The sequence below is a fragment of the Equus przewalskii genome, chromosome 10 (genome assembly GCF_037783145.1).
Source record: "Equus przewalskii isolate Varuska chromosome 10, EquPr2, whole genome shotgun sequence".
NCBI classification, from domain to species: domain Eukaryota; kingdom Metazoa; phylum Chordata; class Mammalia; order Perissodactyla; family Equidae; genus Equus; species Equus przewalskii.
In genome coordinates, this window is record NC_091840.1 from 14,492,220 (window position 1) to 14,506,074 (window position 13,855).

Here is a 13,855-nt window from a genome sequence, read left to right on the forward strand (position 1 = left end):
GACAAAAGTGAATGTCATTGCTGAGTTGTTTTATTCAGTTATATCTTTTAATCCTAACAACCCAAAATAGAATAGATATTGTCTACATTTTGTAGATAAGGAAACTGAGGCTCAGAGAGTCTAAGTAACTTGCCAGAAGTTTCAGGAAGCCTCAATTCAAATCCCATGGTGTCGGGCCCCAAAGATTATGCTTCTCCTCCCCCACCAAGCTGGCTCCTTCAGGTAAAGTGGGAGGTACAAATAGGCGTTGTCTGTCTTTGAAAAACACTCTAGGAGATTTGTTTCCCCCTTAAATGTGTCTTACTAACCCCGAGTCTCACTGGCCTTACGAATGGGGGATCCTAGGGAAAGACAGGGTAGGTGGGAGGAAGGGCCTCTCCAGGCCCTCGGTTACCCTCCCTAGGTGTAATGATCTGATAGGACTCCACTCCCCGTCTTTTGGGGAAAATTTCCTGTTTATGAACAGTCCAGAAAATAGTGGATTGGCCAAAACAAACCTGGTCTGGAAAAACTATAACTGAGTAATGCAGGAACTTATTAAAGGGGTGGGAAAAAGTTATAGTCCCCAAAGAATATATCCACAGAGCCCAGTTTGGGGTTCTCATTTTGTCATCCCCACAATAGTCTCGGAGTTTAATAACTTGCCCAGGTTCACACACGTTTTAGTTGCTGGAGCAGAAATTCAAACCCAGGGGTGTCTCATTCCTTAGCTTTTTCGGTCCTCCTCCACCCCCCGGCTCTGCTCACAGAACCTAGGACCCCACAGAAGTGCTCCTGGGCCCAGTAAACAATGAAATAGATTGTGACAATGAAGGTTGAGATAGCCCAAGGAATCCACTCATCACTTTTACCTTCTTTATATATTGGGATTCTAAGTAATAATATATTTGGAAAAACAAAATGATTCTAAAGCTAAAATAAGTTTGAAATCTATTCCAGCTTTAAAAACGGAAATCCTTTATTACCTTCAAATTACAGATCGATTGGCTTATTGAACATCTCTATCCCAGTTTCTGCTCAACAAGTTGGAGGTGCAAGTGTCCCAAAATAATACAGTACATAAAGAGCAAGCTCGATTTAGGGACAGTTAATCCAGTGCTGATCACTGTTGCCATGTTGCAACTCATCAAGAATATTTGTTAGTCTATTATCAGCTTTTGATTTAATAAACTCAAGCTATCCACAGGCCAAATTGTATATCCTCAGTATGGATCGAGGCTATTAATGCATCAAAGCTGGTGTTCAAATAACACTGCTAAAATCAGAGTGAGCAGGGACAATCCACAACACGCAGACCCAGTTCAAAGGCTGCAAACCGAGCCACGTCCTAACAGCCCTCCTTTGAGGGAAGAGCTTGGCTCACTGGCTATTAGGAGAGCTGGTGCCTGGCCTCTCACTGTCACACAAAGTAAGACAGCGTCTTCTCCAGTGTGCTTGAATGACCTTATTGGTTTTGGTCAGAGGTGATCTTAAAACTATAGGTCGTATCTGTTAGTGCTGAAAGGAACAGGTTAGCGTTATATAATAAGATGTTAGGGAGACATCTTCTGTCGCTCTGGAATTGGGACCAGGCCCAAAGCTGGGGACAAAGGGGTTATGACTCCACATTCCACAGGCAGCTGCTAATCACTGAGGCCAGGTACTCCCCTGAGCCAACCCAGATGTCCCAGCTGGCCCTGTCACCATGGCTCCCGTCATCCATCTCTCCCCTCTTCCTAGGCTAGATTTGGAGATGGGGGAGGGGAGTTCTCAGAGTCATTGGGGTGCATTTCTTTCTTAACCCCAGAGCCATGTGAGGAGAATATTTCAAGAAATTAATTACAGAAACCAGAAGATCTGCGAAAAAGCTGACTATTTGCTGAACTGGGAACCAACAGGACCACCTTCAGCCCTGCCATCCTACAAGGCCAGGGGGAGATTGAAAAGTGGCCCCAGAGCTTTGTAGGGGAACATAGAAATCCGTGCCTGCTGTCCGTCTGGAGATTTCTGAAGGAGGAGGCTTATGGAAGGAGCCCATGGCAGGGCCTGAGATGGAACTGTGGGAGAGTGAGTCCAGGAGGGGGGCATTCCTTTGGACATTACACAAAATGGACATAATAGTGTACAGTCATGCATCGCTTAGTGACAGGAGTATGTTCTGAGAAACGCATTGTCGGGCGATGTCGTTGTTGTGCGAACATCATAGAGTGCACTTACACAAACCTAGATAGTATAGCCTGCCACACACCTGGTTGTATGGTACTAATCTTATGGGAACACTGTCGTATATGCGGTCCATCGTTGACAGAAACATTGTTATGCAGCACATGACTGTACTACTTAAGAGGTTTGTTGGGAGGAAAATTCTGGGATGTTTGCTCTGAGTCCTACCAATTCTCCAATTCTCTGACACCAACTGGGTGTCCAACAATTCGATTCAATTCTGACACTACCTGGAGTTAGCATCGGATCCCACAAGTTAAAGGGCTCGGTCCCACAAGACCACTCCCACTTTAGATGCCAGTCACAAGTCTGGGGTCACCGGTACTTCTAACCAAGCAGCTACAAGTTGAGGTTTCCCACAACCTTCTCCTCAGGTTGGAGAATTTGCTAGGAAGGCTCATTCAGGAAAACACTTGACTTATTTCACTAGTTTATTATAAAGAGTACAACTCAGGAAGAGCCAAATGGAAAGATGCATAGGGCAAAGTATTGGGGGAGGGAGCTACAGAAGTGCCATGCCCCCTCTAGGCGTGCCACCCTCCCAGCACATTGATGTGTTTACCACCCAGGAAGCTCTCCAAATCTGTTGTCTAGAGTTTTTGTTTTTCAGAGGGTTTTTGGTGAGGAAGATTGGCCCTGAGCTAACATCTGTTGCCAATCTTCCTCTTTTTTCTTTTTTCCCTCCCAAAGCCCCAGTACATTGTTGTATATCCTAGTTGTAAGTCTTTCTAGTTCTTCTATGTGGGATGCTGCCACGGAGTGGCTTGATGAGCAGTGAGTAGGTCCACGCCCAGGATCCAAACCAGAGAACCCCAGCTCACTGAAGTGGAGTGTACATGAACTTAACCACTCGGCCACGGGGCCGGCCCCTGCTGTGTAGAGTTTTTATCGTTCATTCTCCAGCCTTCCGCTCTTCTCTCCCCAGAGGTCATGGGTGGGGCTGAAAATTTCCACCCTCTGAGCACTTGATCTTTCTGGTAACCAGCCCTATTCTGAGGCTATCTGGGAGCCCCACCCTAAGTCACCTGAAGTACATTTCTTATTAGACCAGAAAGATTAAAGGAGAGAGTGTACCTAAAGTGCTTGACACAGATGCTGGTACACAGCAAGCACTTAATAAACGTTAGCTATGTGATTATTTTTGCCTCCTTTCGTCCTTCACTTGCTTCTGACTGCCTCTCTTGGGGTTCTCTTTTGCCTTCGTCTTCTCCCCAGCTCCTAAAAGGCTTCAACAGTGGTCAGTCACCCTCAGGGCTAGAGACCGCTGACTAGTAAATTATTCTGTGGTTTGTGCTCAAATTTTCCATTCTCATGCTTCCTCTTCTTAAAGAGTTCTGAATTTTCTGGCACTGAATTGTGACTGAGAACGGCTCAGAACACACACCAAAACACCCTCCCACCGCAACCACATTCACCTTTTTCTCTGCCTTTCTACTTGTCAGACGCACCTTCTGAGTCCAGCTCCTTTAAGAGAGTCGCTTTGCAGAGGGAGAGCACAAATCACTCAGTGTTTGCGGTACACTCCCCTGCCAAGAGTGAGCGCTGTAAAAATAGCACTTTAGGTATTAACTGCTAACAAAGCAAGAATTGGCTGCTTCTGGCTACGATTTGCATTTAGAGGGTTTTTTTAAAAGCTGATGCATAGCCATTGACCTTTTAAGTAAAGTTTTAGGTCAGTTCTCAAGCACACTCTGAAAGCTCCTTAGTTCTGGGTTTTGTTTTGTTTTTAACAGCTTTATTGAGATATAGTTAACATACCATACAGTTCACCCATTTAAAGTCTAGAATTCGATGGATTTCAGTATATTCACAGATACGGGCAACCACCACCACAATCAAATTTAAAACATGTTCATCACCCCAAAAGAAACCCTGTATGCCTTAGCTAGAACCCCCTGCTCTTTTACCCCCAACCCGCACCCGCCCTGGACAACCACCAGCCACTAATCTTTCTGTCTCTGTAGATTTCCCTGCTTGGGGCATTTCATATGAATGGGATCCTTTAATATGTGGTCTGTTGGGACAAGCTTCTTTGAAAGCTCCTTATTTATTTATTTAGTGAGGAGGATTGCCCCTGAGCTAACATTAGCTCCTCTATTTTAGGTGGGATGCTGCTACAGTGTGGCTTGACGAGCAGGGCTAGGTCCACGCCTGGGATCCGAACCTGTGAACCTCAGGCTGCTGAAGCAGAGCACACGAACTTAACCACTATGCCACCAGGCCAGTCTTGAAAGCTCCTTAATTTTTATGTGTATCGCTTTCAGGAGTCAAGCTCAAGAAATCTTGGTCCAAATCCAGGGCTAAATTTTACCTGGTTGAAATGGCTGTTCACTGAATAGGAAGGGGAATAATATCTGGAAGAGCTTGGAGTCTTCAAGAAAAGTTCCAGAATGCAGGAAAAAATCTGATACCTGTTGTTAGTTCATCCCAGCTTTAGGGCCAAGCATTCTAATTACATAATGCACCAATTCCTAGCCAGTTACAACTTAGCTCTTTTTCATTTAACATTTATCAAAACCTCCTAATTTCAATTAACAGGGCAAGCCCCTGTTGATATAGTCCTTTGTGGTTCAGACTGAAAGCGTAGTTAATCGTGGAGACTTTATATCTGAGTGAACATCAGCTAATAATATTGCCTCTGAGATGCATGCTGCACTCCAGCCAGGCCAAGACCTCCTGGGGCTGCTCCTTGCACCTCCCAGGTGTGAGACTGATGCTAACAAATGCAAGGACACAGTTTCGCATGGGCTCCACTAATGAAAAGCCCTTAGCATCACCTTTGTTCTGCTTTGTCCAAGTGCAAGATGGATGTCCAGGTCACACCTGAAGGTGTGACTAACCCTGTGGAGAGGAAGCCTCGTAAAGATGTGCCTGAACGGAAGTGGTAGCCAGCCAGGTCCATCTGGACCCGGGAGACAGCCCTGGCACCAGCTCATATACAGATAGGCCTTAACTACAAGGGTCCAATTTGCCATCTGCCAAGCCTGGGGAGCACCAATAGGATCTGGAGCCAGAGCTCTCATTGTGGATGAATTTAGAAGCCCCCAGCCAGCCTGACACGTTCCCTGCCGGCCAACTGCTGGGCTAGAGGAGCTGGGCAGTCCCCTCGAGGCAAGAGCATCACTTTCAGAGAACTTGCACATCATGCATCACCCATCGGATTCAGCTGCAACTAGTGTGAGGTTCAGTGCTCTGTGACTAAGTGAGAGAGCAAGCTGTGGAAGAGTTAGTTACAGGGGAAGCTAGAAGATATGCCTTATGAAAACCTCTCTGACCCAGTGTTGGGGTTAAATTGTGTCCCTCCCCAAAAAGATATGTTGAAGTCCTCACCCCCAGTACCTGAGAGTATGACCTTGTTTGGAAATAGGGCCTTTCAGAGGTAAGCAAGTTAAAGTGAGGTTGAGTAGATCCTAGTCCAACATGACTGGTGCCCTTATAAAAGGGAGGACTTTAGACACAGAGACAGACCTGCACAGAGGGAAAACGATGTGAAGACACACAGGGGGAACGCCATGTGACTGGAGTATGCGTCTGTAAGCCAGGGAACAGCAAAATTGCCAGCAAACCAAACCATCAGAGGCTAGCAAAGGGGTATGGAACAGATTCTCTCTCACAGCCCTCAGAAGGAACCCACCCTGCCCGCATGTCGATCTCAGACTTCCGGCCTCCAGAACTGTGAGCCAATACATTTGGGTTGTTTAAGCCACCTGGTTTGTGGTGCTTCGTTATGGCAGCCCTAGCAAATGAATACAGCTGGGTTCCCCATTAGGGCAAAGAGCTCCACCCCAGCTTGGAAGATTACTGGAAGGAAACGATTGCACTTCTCTGTGTGTAGCTCCCAACTCTTCAAGAGGAAAGCTTTGAAGTAACCCCTGAGATGCTCAGAGCCTGTCTGACTTCAAGACTGACCTATCTTGCCATTGGGAGACAGCTGCCCAGTGTAGTCACCTGCCAGGGAAGCTCCTAGCTTGGCTGGCGCCAGCTCCTGCATGTGCCACCACGTGGTTCTGGAGCCCCGGTAAAGTCGCTTCCTTAAGGGAGCAGCCTACATTAGGGCAGTCTGCTTTGCTCTCTGCTTTGTCAACTTGGAGCAGGGTGTTCCTGCCACTGAAACATAAGAGAAACAGGGAGAGGCAGTGGGTCTAAGACTGAAGGCTGTCACTCTCCTTGGCCCAGAACCTAGTCGTACAGTCTAATAAGCGAAAACCCTTCCCTTGGGATTTCTTCCACCAATGTCCATTTATGGACATTGCCAGGTGATAGCTTCTAGAACATGGAAATGTCCAACTAGCCTTTCAGTGGCACAAGGACACCTGCATGATGTAGGCAGTCATTTTTGTTGGTGCTTATCAGCATTTTTCTATACACTTGACCACAGGATAACAATAAAGTAATAATAATCCTACAGCACTTCGATAGACCTGCTGCCTCTCTTTTGAGGAGCTTAATGAGATTTGAAGCAATTGCATTTTGGTGTCTCATAAGGATGTTTCTGTGTCACATGCTTCTTATCACTATGGGGTTTCTCCTATGAATCATGCACCATCTATTGAGTGTCGGACTGGGGACTTTGCCCGAATTAGCCAATTTAAGCCTTGCAACAACCCACACAGAGTTAGCATTAACACCATCCTGCAGATGAGGAGACGGAAACTCTCCTCTGACAGACTGTGCCAGCATTTCAGATGAGAACGTCCTGTCCGCATGGTGTAGCGGTTGGGAGTCAGGCTGCCCTGAGCTTGAATCCTAAAGTACTGTGGATCAGTGACCGTTCATCTCTGAGCTTCAGCTTCCTCATCTGGGACACAGATGATGTTTGTACCTTATAGCTTAGCTGTACATTCAGATCACCAGGGGAACTTTTGAAACACTCGTTGCCCAGACCGCACCCAAGGCCAATTAGATCAGAAGCATTGGGGTTTAACCTTTCTCCTCATCCCCAGAGGCTTCGCTCACAGTTCTGGAGGCCAGAAGTCCTAAATCAAGGTGAGGCTCTAGGGGAGAACCCTCCCTTGCCTCTTCCAGCTTCTGGTGGCTCCAGGAGTTCTTTGGTTGATGGCTGCATTATCTCCAATCTCTGCCTCCGACTTCATGTGGCCTCCTCTCTGTGTCTTTTCCTTTTCTGTCTCTTTTAAGAACATTTGTCATTGGATTTAGGGCCCATCTTCTTAATCTAAGATGATCTCGTCTCAAGATCCTTAGCTTTGTGACATCTGCAAAGACCTTTTTTCCCAAATAAGATCACATCCGTAGGTACTGGGATGAGGACTTGGACATATCTTTTTGGGTGTCACCATTCAATCCACTACAGACAACTTTCACTGTATTTTCTGATTGCACTGGGTTGGGATCCAGCAGGAGAGTCGAGATGCGTAATCTCTCAGTCACACTAATATCAAACTTTATGTCCTTTTAAAATAGGTCAAACCCTAAAACCAAAGTGTGAGAAGGCCCAGGAGATTCGTAGCATCAGAGGTGAAGGTGGAGGTTTATAAACCTCATTTTGAAATTAGGAAACCTGGAAATGAAAGTTTACAACGTAAAAACATCCAGTTCTTTTATAAAGAATGATGTAAGTGCCATAACAGAGTTTGAATCAGGACCAAAATACTCTAGTAGCTGTAGAAACACAAACCAGAAATTTAAAAAATTTAAAAATTTAAAAGGTTGTCAGAAAAGTCAACTGATGTGTGAATGAGGCAATTTAGATATTTATCTTCACAAACTCAAGTGAGAAAAGGAGAAAATGATTTCAAGAGGCATGGGTATTGAGGGCAAAGTGAGGAGGAGGGGGGTGGGGACATGAAAAGACAGAAAACTTTGCAGTGACCAGAATATTTCAGGTAAGACCCAGTGGTTTGATTTTTGTAAATCTTATTTATCTATTTTGCTCATCTTCATTCAAAGGCATTCAGCTGGATACTCATTTCTGATCTTGAGTTTTGATTACAGGAGTCCTCTGGTAAATCCTTCTCCCTGACATCCCTCCAGCTCTTTGAAAGTGAATCCCTAATTATAGGCCATGGACGAGATTGACTAGATGAAATCAGCAGCTGTAGATATGACACCAGACTTGCAAAAAATCAACACACTGTCGCCATAAAAAGCCCAATTGTTAATTGCTTCTTTGGCATCTGGCTATAACAAAAACACCCTTTCACTGTTTCATATTAAAAGTAAATGTAGTGGAAAGAACATCGGGCTAGCATCAGGGGAGGCTGGGATTCTAGGGGGCAAAACATTTCATTTCTCTGAGACCTCCGTGTCCTCATCCATAGCAGTGAGGACATGAAACCAAATTATCACTTCCAGCTTAATTCTATTCTGCATCTTGAAAATTCAATGCACTTCTCATTCCCATCTAGCCTCTTCCCCAAAACTTTATTTCGCAATAACCTAAGATACATTTATAATTTTGTGGTGAAATCAGGAACCACATGGGGCTTTAAGCATCTAATAGTTTTCACGGGGCAGGCAGCAGTTCTCCGGGCTTATTCAGAACTGAAGTTTGCTGTGAGGCCCCACAATTCTAACTGCTTTGGAAATGCAATCCGCCAGTGCTCCGTGTTTAATGTTGCAGAATCATGTTTTATTCTTGAGAAATCCGAACCTGGAATGTACATGAAGAGTCGGCAATAGGTACCATTTCAAATTCAGCCGTGGTCGGCTGAAGACACGAGCTGAGGCTAGTCTATGAATCAGGGACTTGTGTCCTGGGAGTGGAGGATGCGGCGCAGCCAGCTGGTCCAGGGGCCTCCCTCTTCAGGCCTCTCCCAGGCACACTGCACAGGATCTGAGAGGCAGGAAGGCAGCTCAGGTCACAGCCCTGGCTGTTACTTCATTTCCCTACCTCTGGTGCCTGCCCACCTCGCTCTGTTTGCTGGGTCCTTTGCCTCGTACACGTCTGGGTTGCTGCAAGCTTTGCCCTCCTGCTTTCCTCCACTTGCTGGCTCTGTGCTATCATCTGCTCACCCCGTTGCTATCCCAAGTAGGACAGCCTGCACTCAGGTTCACAAGGGTTCGCCCATGCATATTCTGGTCCACCATAGCGTGGAGACCATGTCTTTTGAGCCTCAAGATAGTTGTCCACATGCTTATAATTAAACTCATCGCTTGCCTCTTGTGGGAAAGTCAAAGGGCAGATGGGGGAAGAGACCAGCTTTCCGCATTTAACTCCAGCTCCTGTATTTTAACTCAACAGGATCTGCTTGGCAGCTATGAATTTCCTTGTTTATAGCTTTCATGCGTTTGGCTTATTGGAAGAACTTTTGGTGTGTTCTGTGAAAGAACAAAGCAGCATTCATTCTCTTCATCTTTGGTGATCCAGTTATTGCATCTGTTTTGTCATCTCTTGCTAAGTAATAAGCCACCCCAGAATTTAGTGGCTTAAAACAACAGTGCATTATTTCTCACAATTCTGCAGTCTTGACTGGGCTTAGCTGGGCAGATCTTCTGTTTCTCATGGTGGATGCTTGAAACATCGAAGATATTTTCACTTGAGTGCCTGGTTTCTCAGCTGGAATGGGTGAGCATCTCTCCACATCACTAGCTTAGGCTTCCTCACAGCTTTGTGGGCTAAGGGTAATCAGACTAGACTTTTTACACTGTAGAAGCTTCTGGTTTCTAGCTTCTCTTAAAGGCCTGAACTGACACAACGTCTCTTCTGCCACATTCTATTGATCAAAGCAAATCACAGGCCAGTCTAGACTCAACAGGAAGGGAAATAGCCTCCATCTTTTGGTGAGAGGAACAGCATGCCAGCATAGTGACGGAAGGAATTGATGGTGGCCACCTTTGAAGATTATCTACCATAGTCTCCCCGGTGACACATCTCTTGATTTATTGGTCTTCTCTTTTTATTCTTAATGGCATTATATGGTATAGGAACACAGGGTAGGCAGGAATTAGTCCCCTGACCTTAAACATCAAATCTTTTACCAGCAATTCCAGGGTGCTTTGGAAAGGCATTGCCTCCTCTGCCCTGGACTGTAGGATTGGACACATTACTGAAAGATTTCGTTGACTGCCTTGGGAAGTGCAATAATGGCTGACATTAGTCGAGCACTTGCTATGGGCCAAACTATATGCTTATGCCTTTTTCAAGTATCAAGTTATCAAATTATTATAATCTTTCCAGGCCTGTGCATATAACTTATTTTATTTCATTTCATTTTATCTGCAGTCTTGACTGGGCTTAGCTGGGCAGATCTTCTGTTTCTCATTGTGCATGCTTGAAGATTAGCTCTGAGCTAACATCTGCTGCCAATCCTCCTCTTTTTGCTCTGTTTGCTGGGTCCTTTGCCTCGTACACGTCTGGGCCTTGAGCTAACATCCGTGCCCATCTTCCTCTACTTTATATGTGGGACGCCTACCACAGCATGGCCTGATAAGCGGTGCCATGTCCGCACCCAGAATCTGAACGGGCGAACCCTGGGCAGTCGAAGCAGAACATGCAAACTTAACTGCTATGCCACTGGACTGGCCCCTGTGCATATAATTTCATTGGCAGTTTCTGAGTTGGTTCAGGTGATAAAAATACAGCATGGCTAGGTTGATACCAAAGATTCAAAAATGCTACCCACACTCAAGATCATCAGCCCCTCCCTTCATAGAAGCAATTATTTCCTTGAGATACTTGTTATGCATCTCTTTTCCTTCCCTCCCTTCCAGAATCCCTTTTGTCAATTTCATATTCCATTAATTATATATTTGTCCCACTCTGGTCCCTTTCTAACCCCAAGCCTACCATCTTCCTGCAACTGACGCAAATGAGGAGGGACCCTGGAGGAAGGTCAGGGAACAGAGATCATCCAAGTAGAGTTGAGTCTGTTCTCTGAGTGGAGAGAAGTTCTCTGTGACCACACACAGACCACACCTTCCAGACCACACACACACAGCTGGCGCCCTCCCACACCCCTCAGGGCAAAGAAATCAGGTAAAGGGAGAGCATAATGTAATACCTGGTTCTGTACTGTGCCCACAGTGTGCGTTCAGTAAACATGTGCTTAGGATAATGACTATTATAATATTACTTTGTGCAGAAATATCAGCAAACCCAGAGCCAGTGCACACCCTGAAAAAATCCTACTGAGGTAGTGCATAGCATTTTATTATGTTGCATTTATGTATTTTTCACAGTTTATTGATATATAATTACATACCATAAAGTACACTCACTTAAAATGTACAATTCAATGGTTTTAGCAGTCTTTACAGAATTGTAAGCCATCAACTTGCATCTAATCTTAGAACATTTTTTTTTTTTCATTTTTCTCCCCAAATGAAGAGAAAAATCTCAAGGTGATTAGCCTACCGATTCATTCCAATCACTGCCGTGTGACTGCCTAGTAGTTGTGCATGAGTTGGTACACACTGCCTGACTTTCAAGCAAGATGAAGAATTTAATTTGCAGCAAGTATATGCGCACGTCTGGACTGAGGGTGAGCCGCACAAGGATTCAAACCAACGAAACACTGGGCCGTCTGTAGTGGAGCGCGCGAACTTAACCACTCGGCCACAGGGCCAGCCCCTAATCTTAGAACATTTTCATCACCCCAAGAAGCTAGCTTGTTCTCATACCAGTCATTCCGCATACCATCTCCCTCCCCCAGCCTTAGGCCACTAATCTACTTTCTTTCTCCATAGATTTGCCTATTCTGGATATTTCCTATAAATGGAATTGTACAGTATGGCATTTGGTGACTGGCTTCTTTCACTTAGCTTCACTTATCCGCTTCCCTTATTTCATATTAATGATGGTTGAACTTTTAAGTTACTATTTCTTTGATATATTTTTTCCAGGATCCTAAACACTTCAAGTCAGAGAAGACAGGGCGGGGGCAGTTAAGAGAAGGCTGGAGAGACAGCCATCAGCCCATCATGTGTTCCTATAAGCTGGTGACTGTGAAGTTCGAGGTCTGGGGGCTTCAGACCAGAGTGGAACAATTTGTACACAAGGTAAGTGAACAAACAGCAACTCCTGGGCTGTGGACAAAGGAACCATCTTTACTGTAGGCTGGAGTACACAATGTACAACAGATGCAGAAGTGCTGAGCCAACACGAGGTCACTACTTCTAGAAAACGCTGTCTCCAGGGAAATGCATTTTACATACAAGTTTAGTTTTCTTCCACTAATAAATGTTTTACATTTCATCTCTCATTCTGTGATCTCCATGTCTATTGGGTAAGTATATTCGGAAAGTTGGGCTTTCAACACTTAGTCTTCCCTTTGGCATCAGGCTAATCTAGTTCCAGTCAGAGGTACTTGTGCTTGGTACTTGGGTACTTGGGTTCCAGGCAGAGGCACGGGGCTTACCTGTGTGCAGCTCCCAAGGATAATTTCCACTCAAAAGATCCTGCAAATGTAGATGCCTAAGGTAGAAGATGCCCTAAGAGACAGAACAAGAAATGCCAGTGATCCCATTAGATGGTGCACCTCAGCATTTCTGCTCATTTATTAATTCTGTTACCGGGGCCAGCCCGGTGGCACAGTGGTTAAGTGTGCATGTTCCGCTTCTCATTGGCCTGGGGTTCACTGGTTCAGATCCCGGGTGCAGACATGGCACTGCTTGGCATGCCATGCTGTGGTAGGCATCCCACATATAAAGTGGAGGAAGACGGGCACGGATGTTAACTCAGGGCCAGTCTCCCTCAGCAAAAAGAGGAGGACTGGCAGTAGTTAGCTCAGGGCTAATCTTCCTCAAAAAAATAAAAAATAAATATCAATTCTGTTACCAAAGAATTATTAACAACCTCAAAACACAGATTTCAACTGTATACCCACTTTGGCTAAACATGTTAATTTCATGGCAGGAGCCCAGTTGGGGATGATAGTTTGTGAGGGGTTTCTAACATGACTCTTATCCTCATGGAAAACAATGGGAAATGCAATGCTGAGCATTGCCCGTTGTAATTCCTCCCATTTTCATAAAAATAAATACTACCCACGTTGTCTCTACCTCCCAGATAGGCTGGATATCTGTTTATTTTTCCACTTAAAAACTGATAAAGAATAGCTTTCTGAAATTCTTCTGGGGGCCCTGAAATTGAACCTTAATGTGCTGAGCTTTTTGTTACTTAGATAGATTTGTCTGCTAAGATTGGGAGACTATTGACCATAAAACGTATAAAGCTTGAATTGAGGTCCAAGGAATAAATTGAACTTGGGCTCATGATAACAGCAGACTCTGGAACAAATTTGAGACAGAGAAGTACGCTGAGCTCCTGCTGAGCTCCAGAACACATTCTGTCCAGGCAGAGGTGGGGGCCGAGTGCGATATACAGAAATCAAGTTCTGGGACCTCCTGTTTTCCTGCTATGTCCCAGTTGTTAAGCAGGAAGCTAGTTGGGGCTCCCAGAGTAAATATTCTGCAGCCTGAGCTCTGTGTCTGTCTCAGCCTATATCTTCCTTGACTGCCTGCAACATCCCCCTTTTATTTTTTTTTAACCCAAAATGACCTGCTCTCACTCAGGCCACTAGCATGGTGCATTTTATTATTTCCTCCTCTCACAAAGCATATTTGGACTGCCACAGGGCTCACTGTGTTTCTTTTCTCAAAGATCACTTTGGCTACTTTTGAGAATCTATTTCTTTAAAATACCTGTAACAGGTACACTCTAGTGATAGGCATTCCCATTGCCCATTTCCAAATA

General features: G+C 45.1%; 1 protein-coding gene across 1 annotated transcript in view; it reads left to right on the forward strand.

Annotated features, from left to right (window-relative positions):
* Window positions 1-13,855, forward strand: part of PITPNC1 (phosphatidylinositol transfer protein cytoplasmic 1) — a 235,275-nt gene that overhangs the window by 201,731 nt on the left and 19,689 nt on the right. The window contains exon 7 of the mRNA XM_070561537.1: window positions 12,004-12,159. Within this exon, the coding sequence (XP_070417638.1) occupies window positions 12,004-12,159 (156 nt within the window). The remainder of the gene's footprint in view (window positions 1-12,003; window positions 12,160-13,855) is intronic.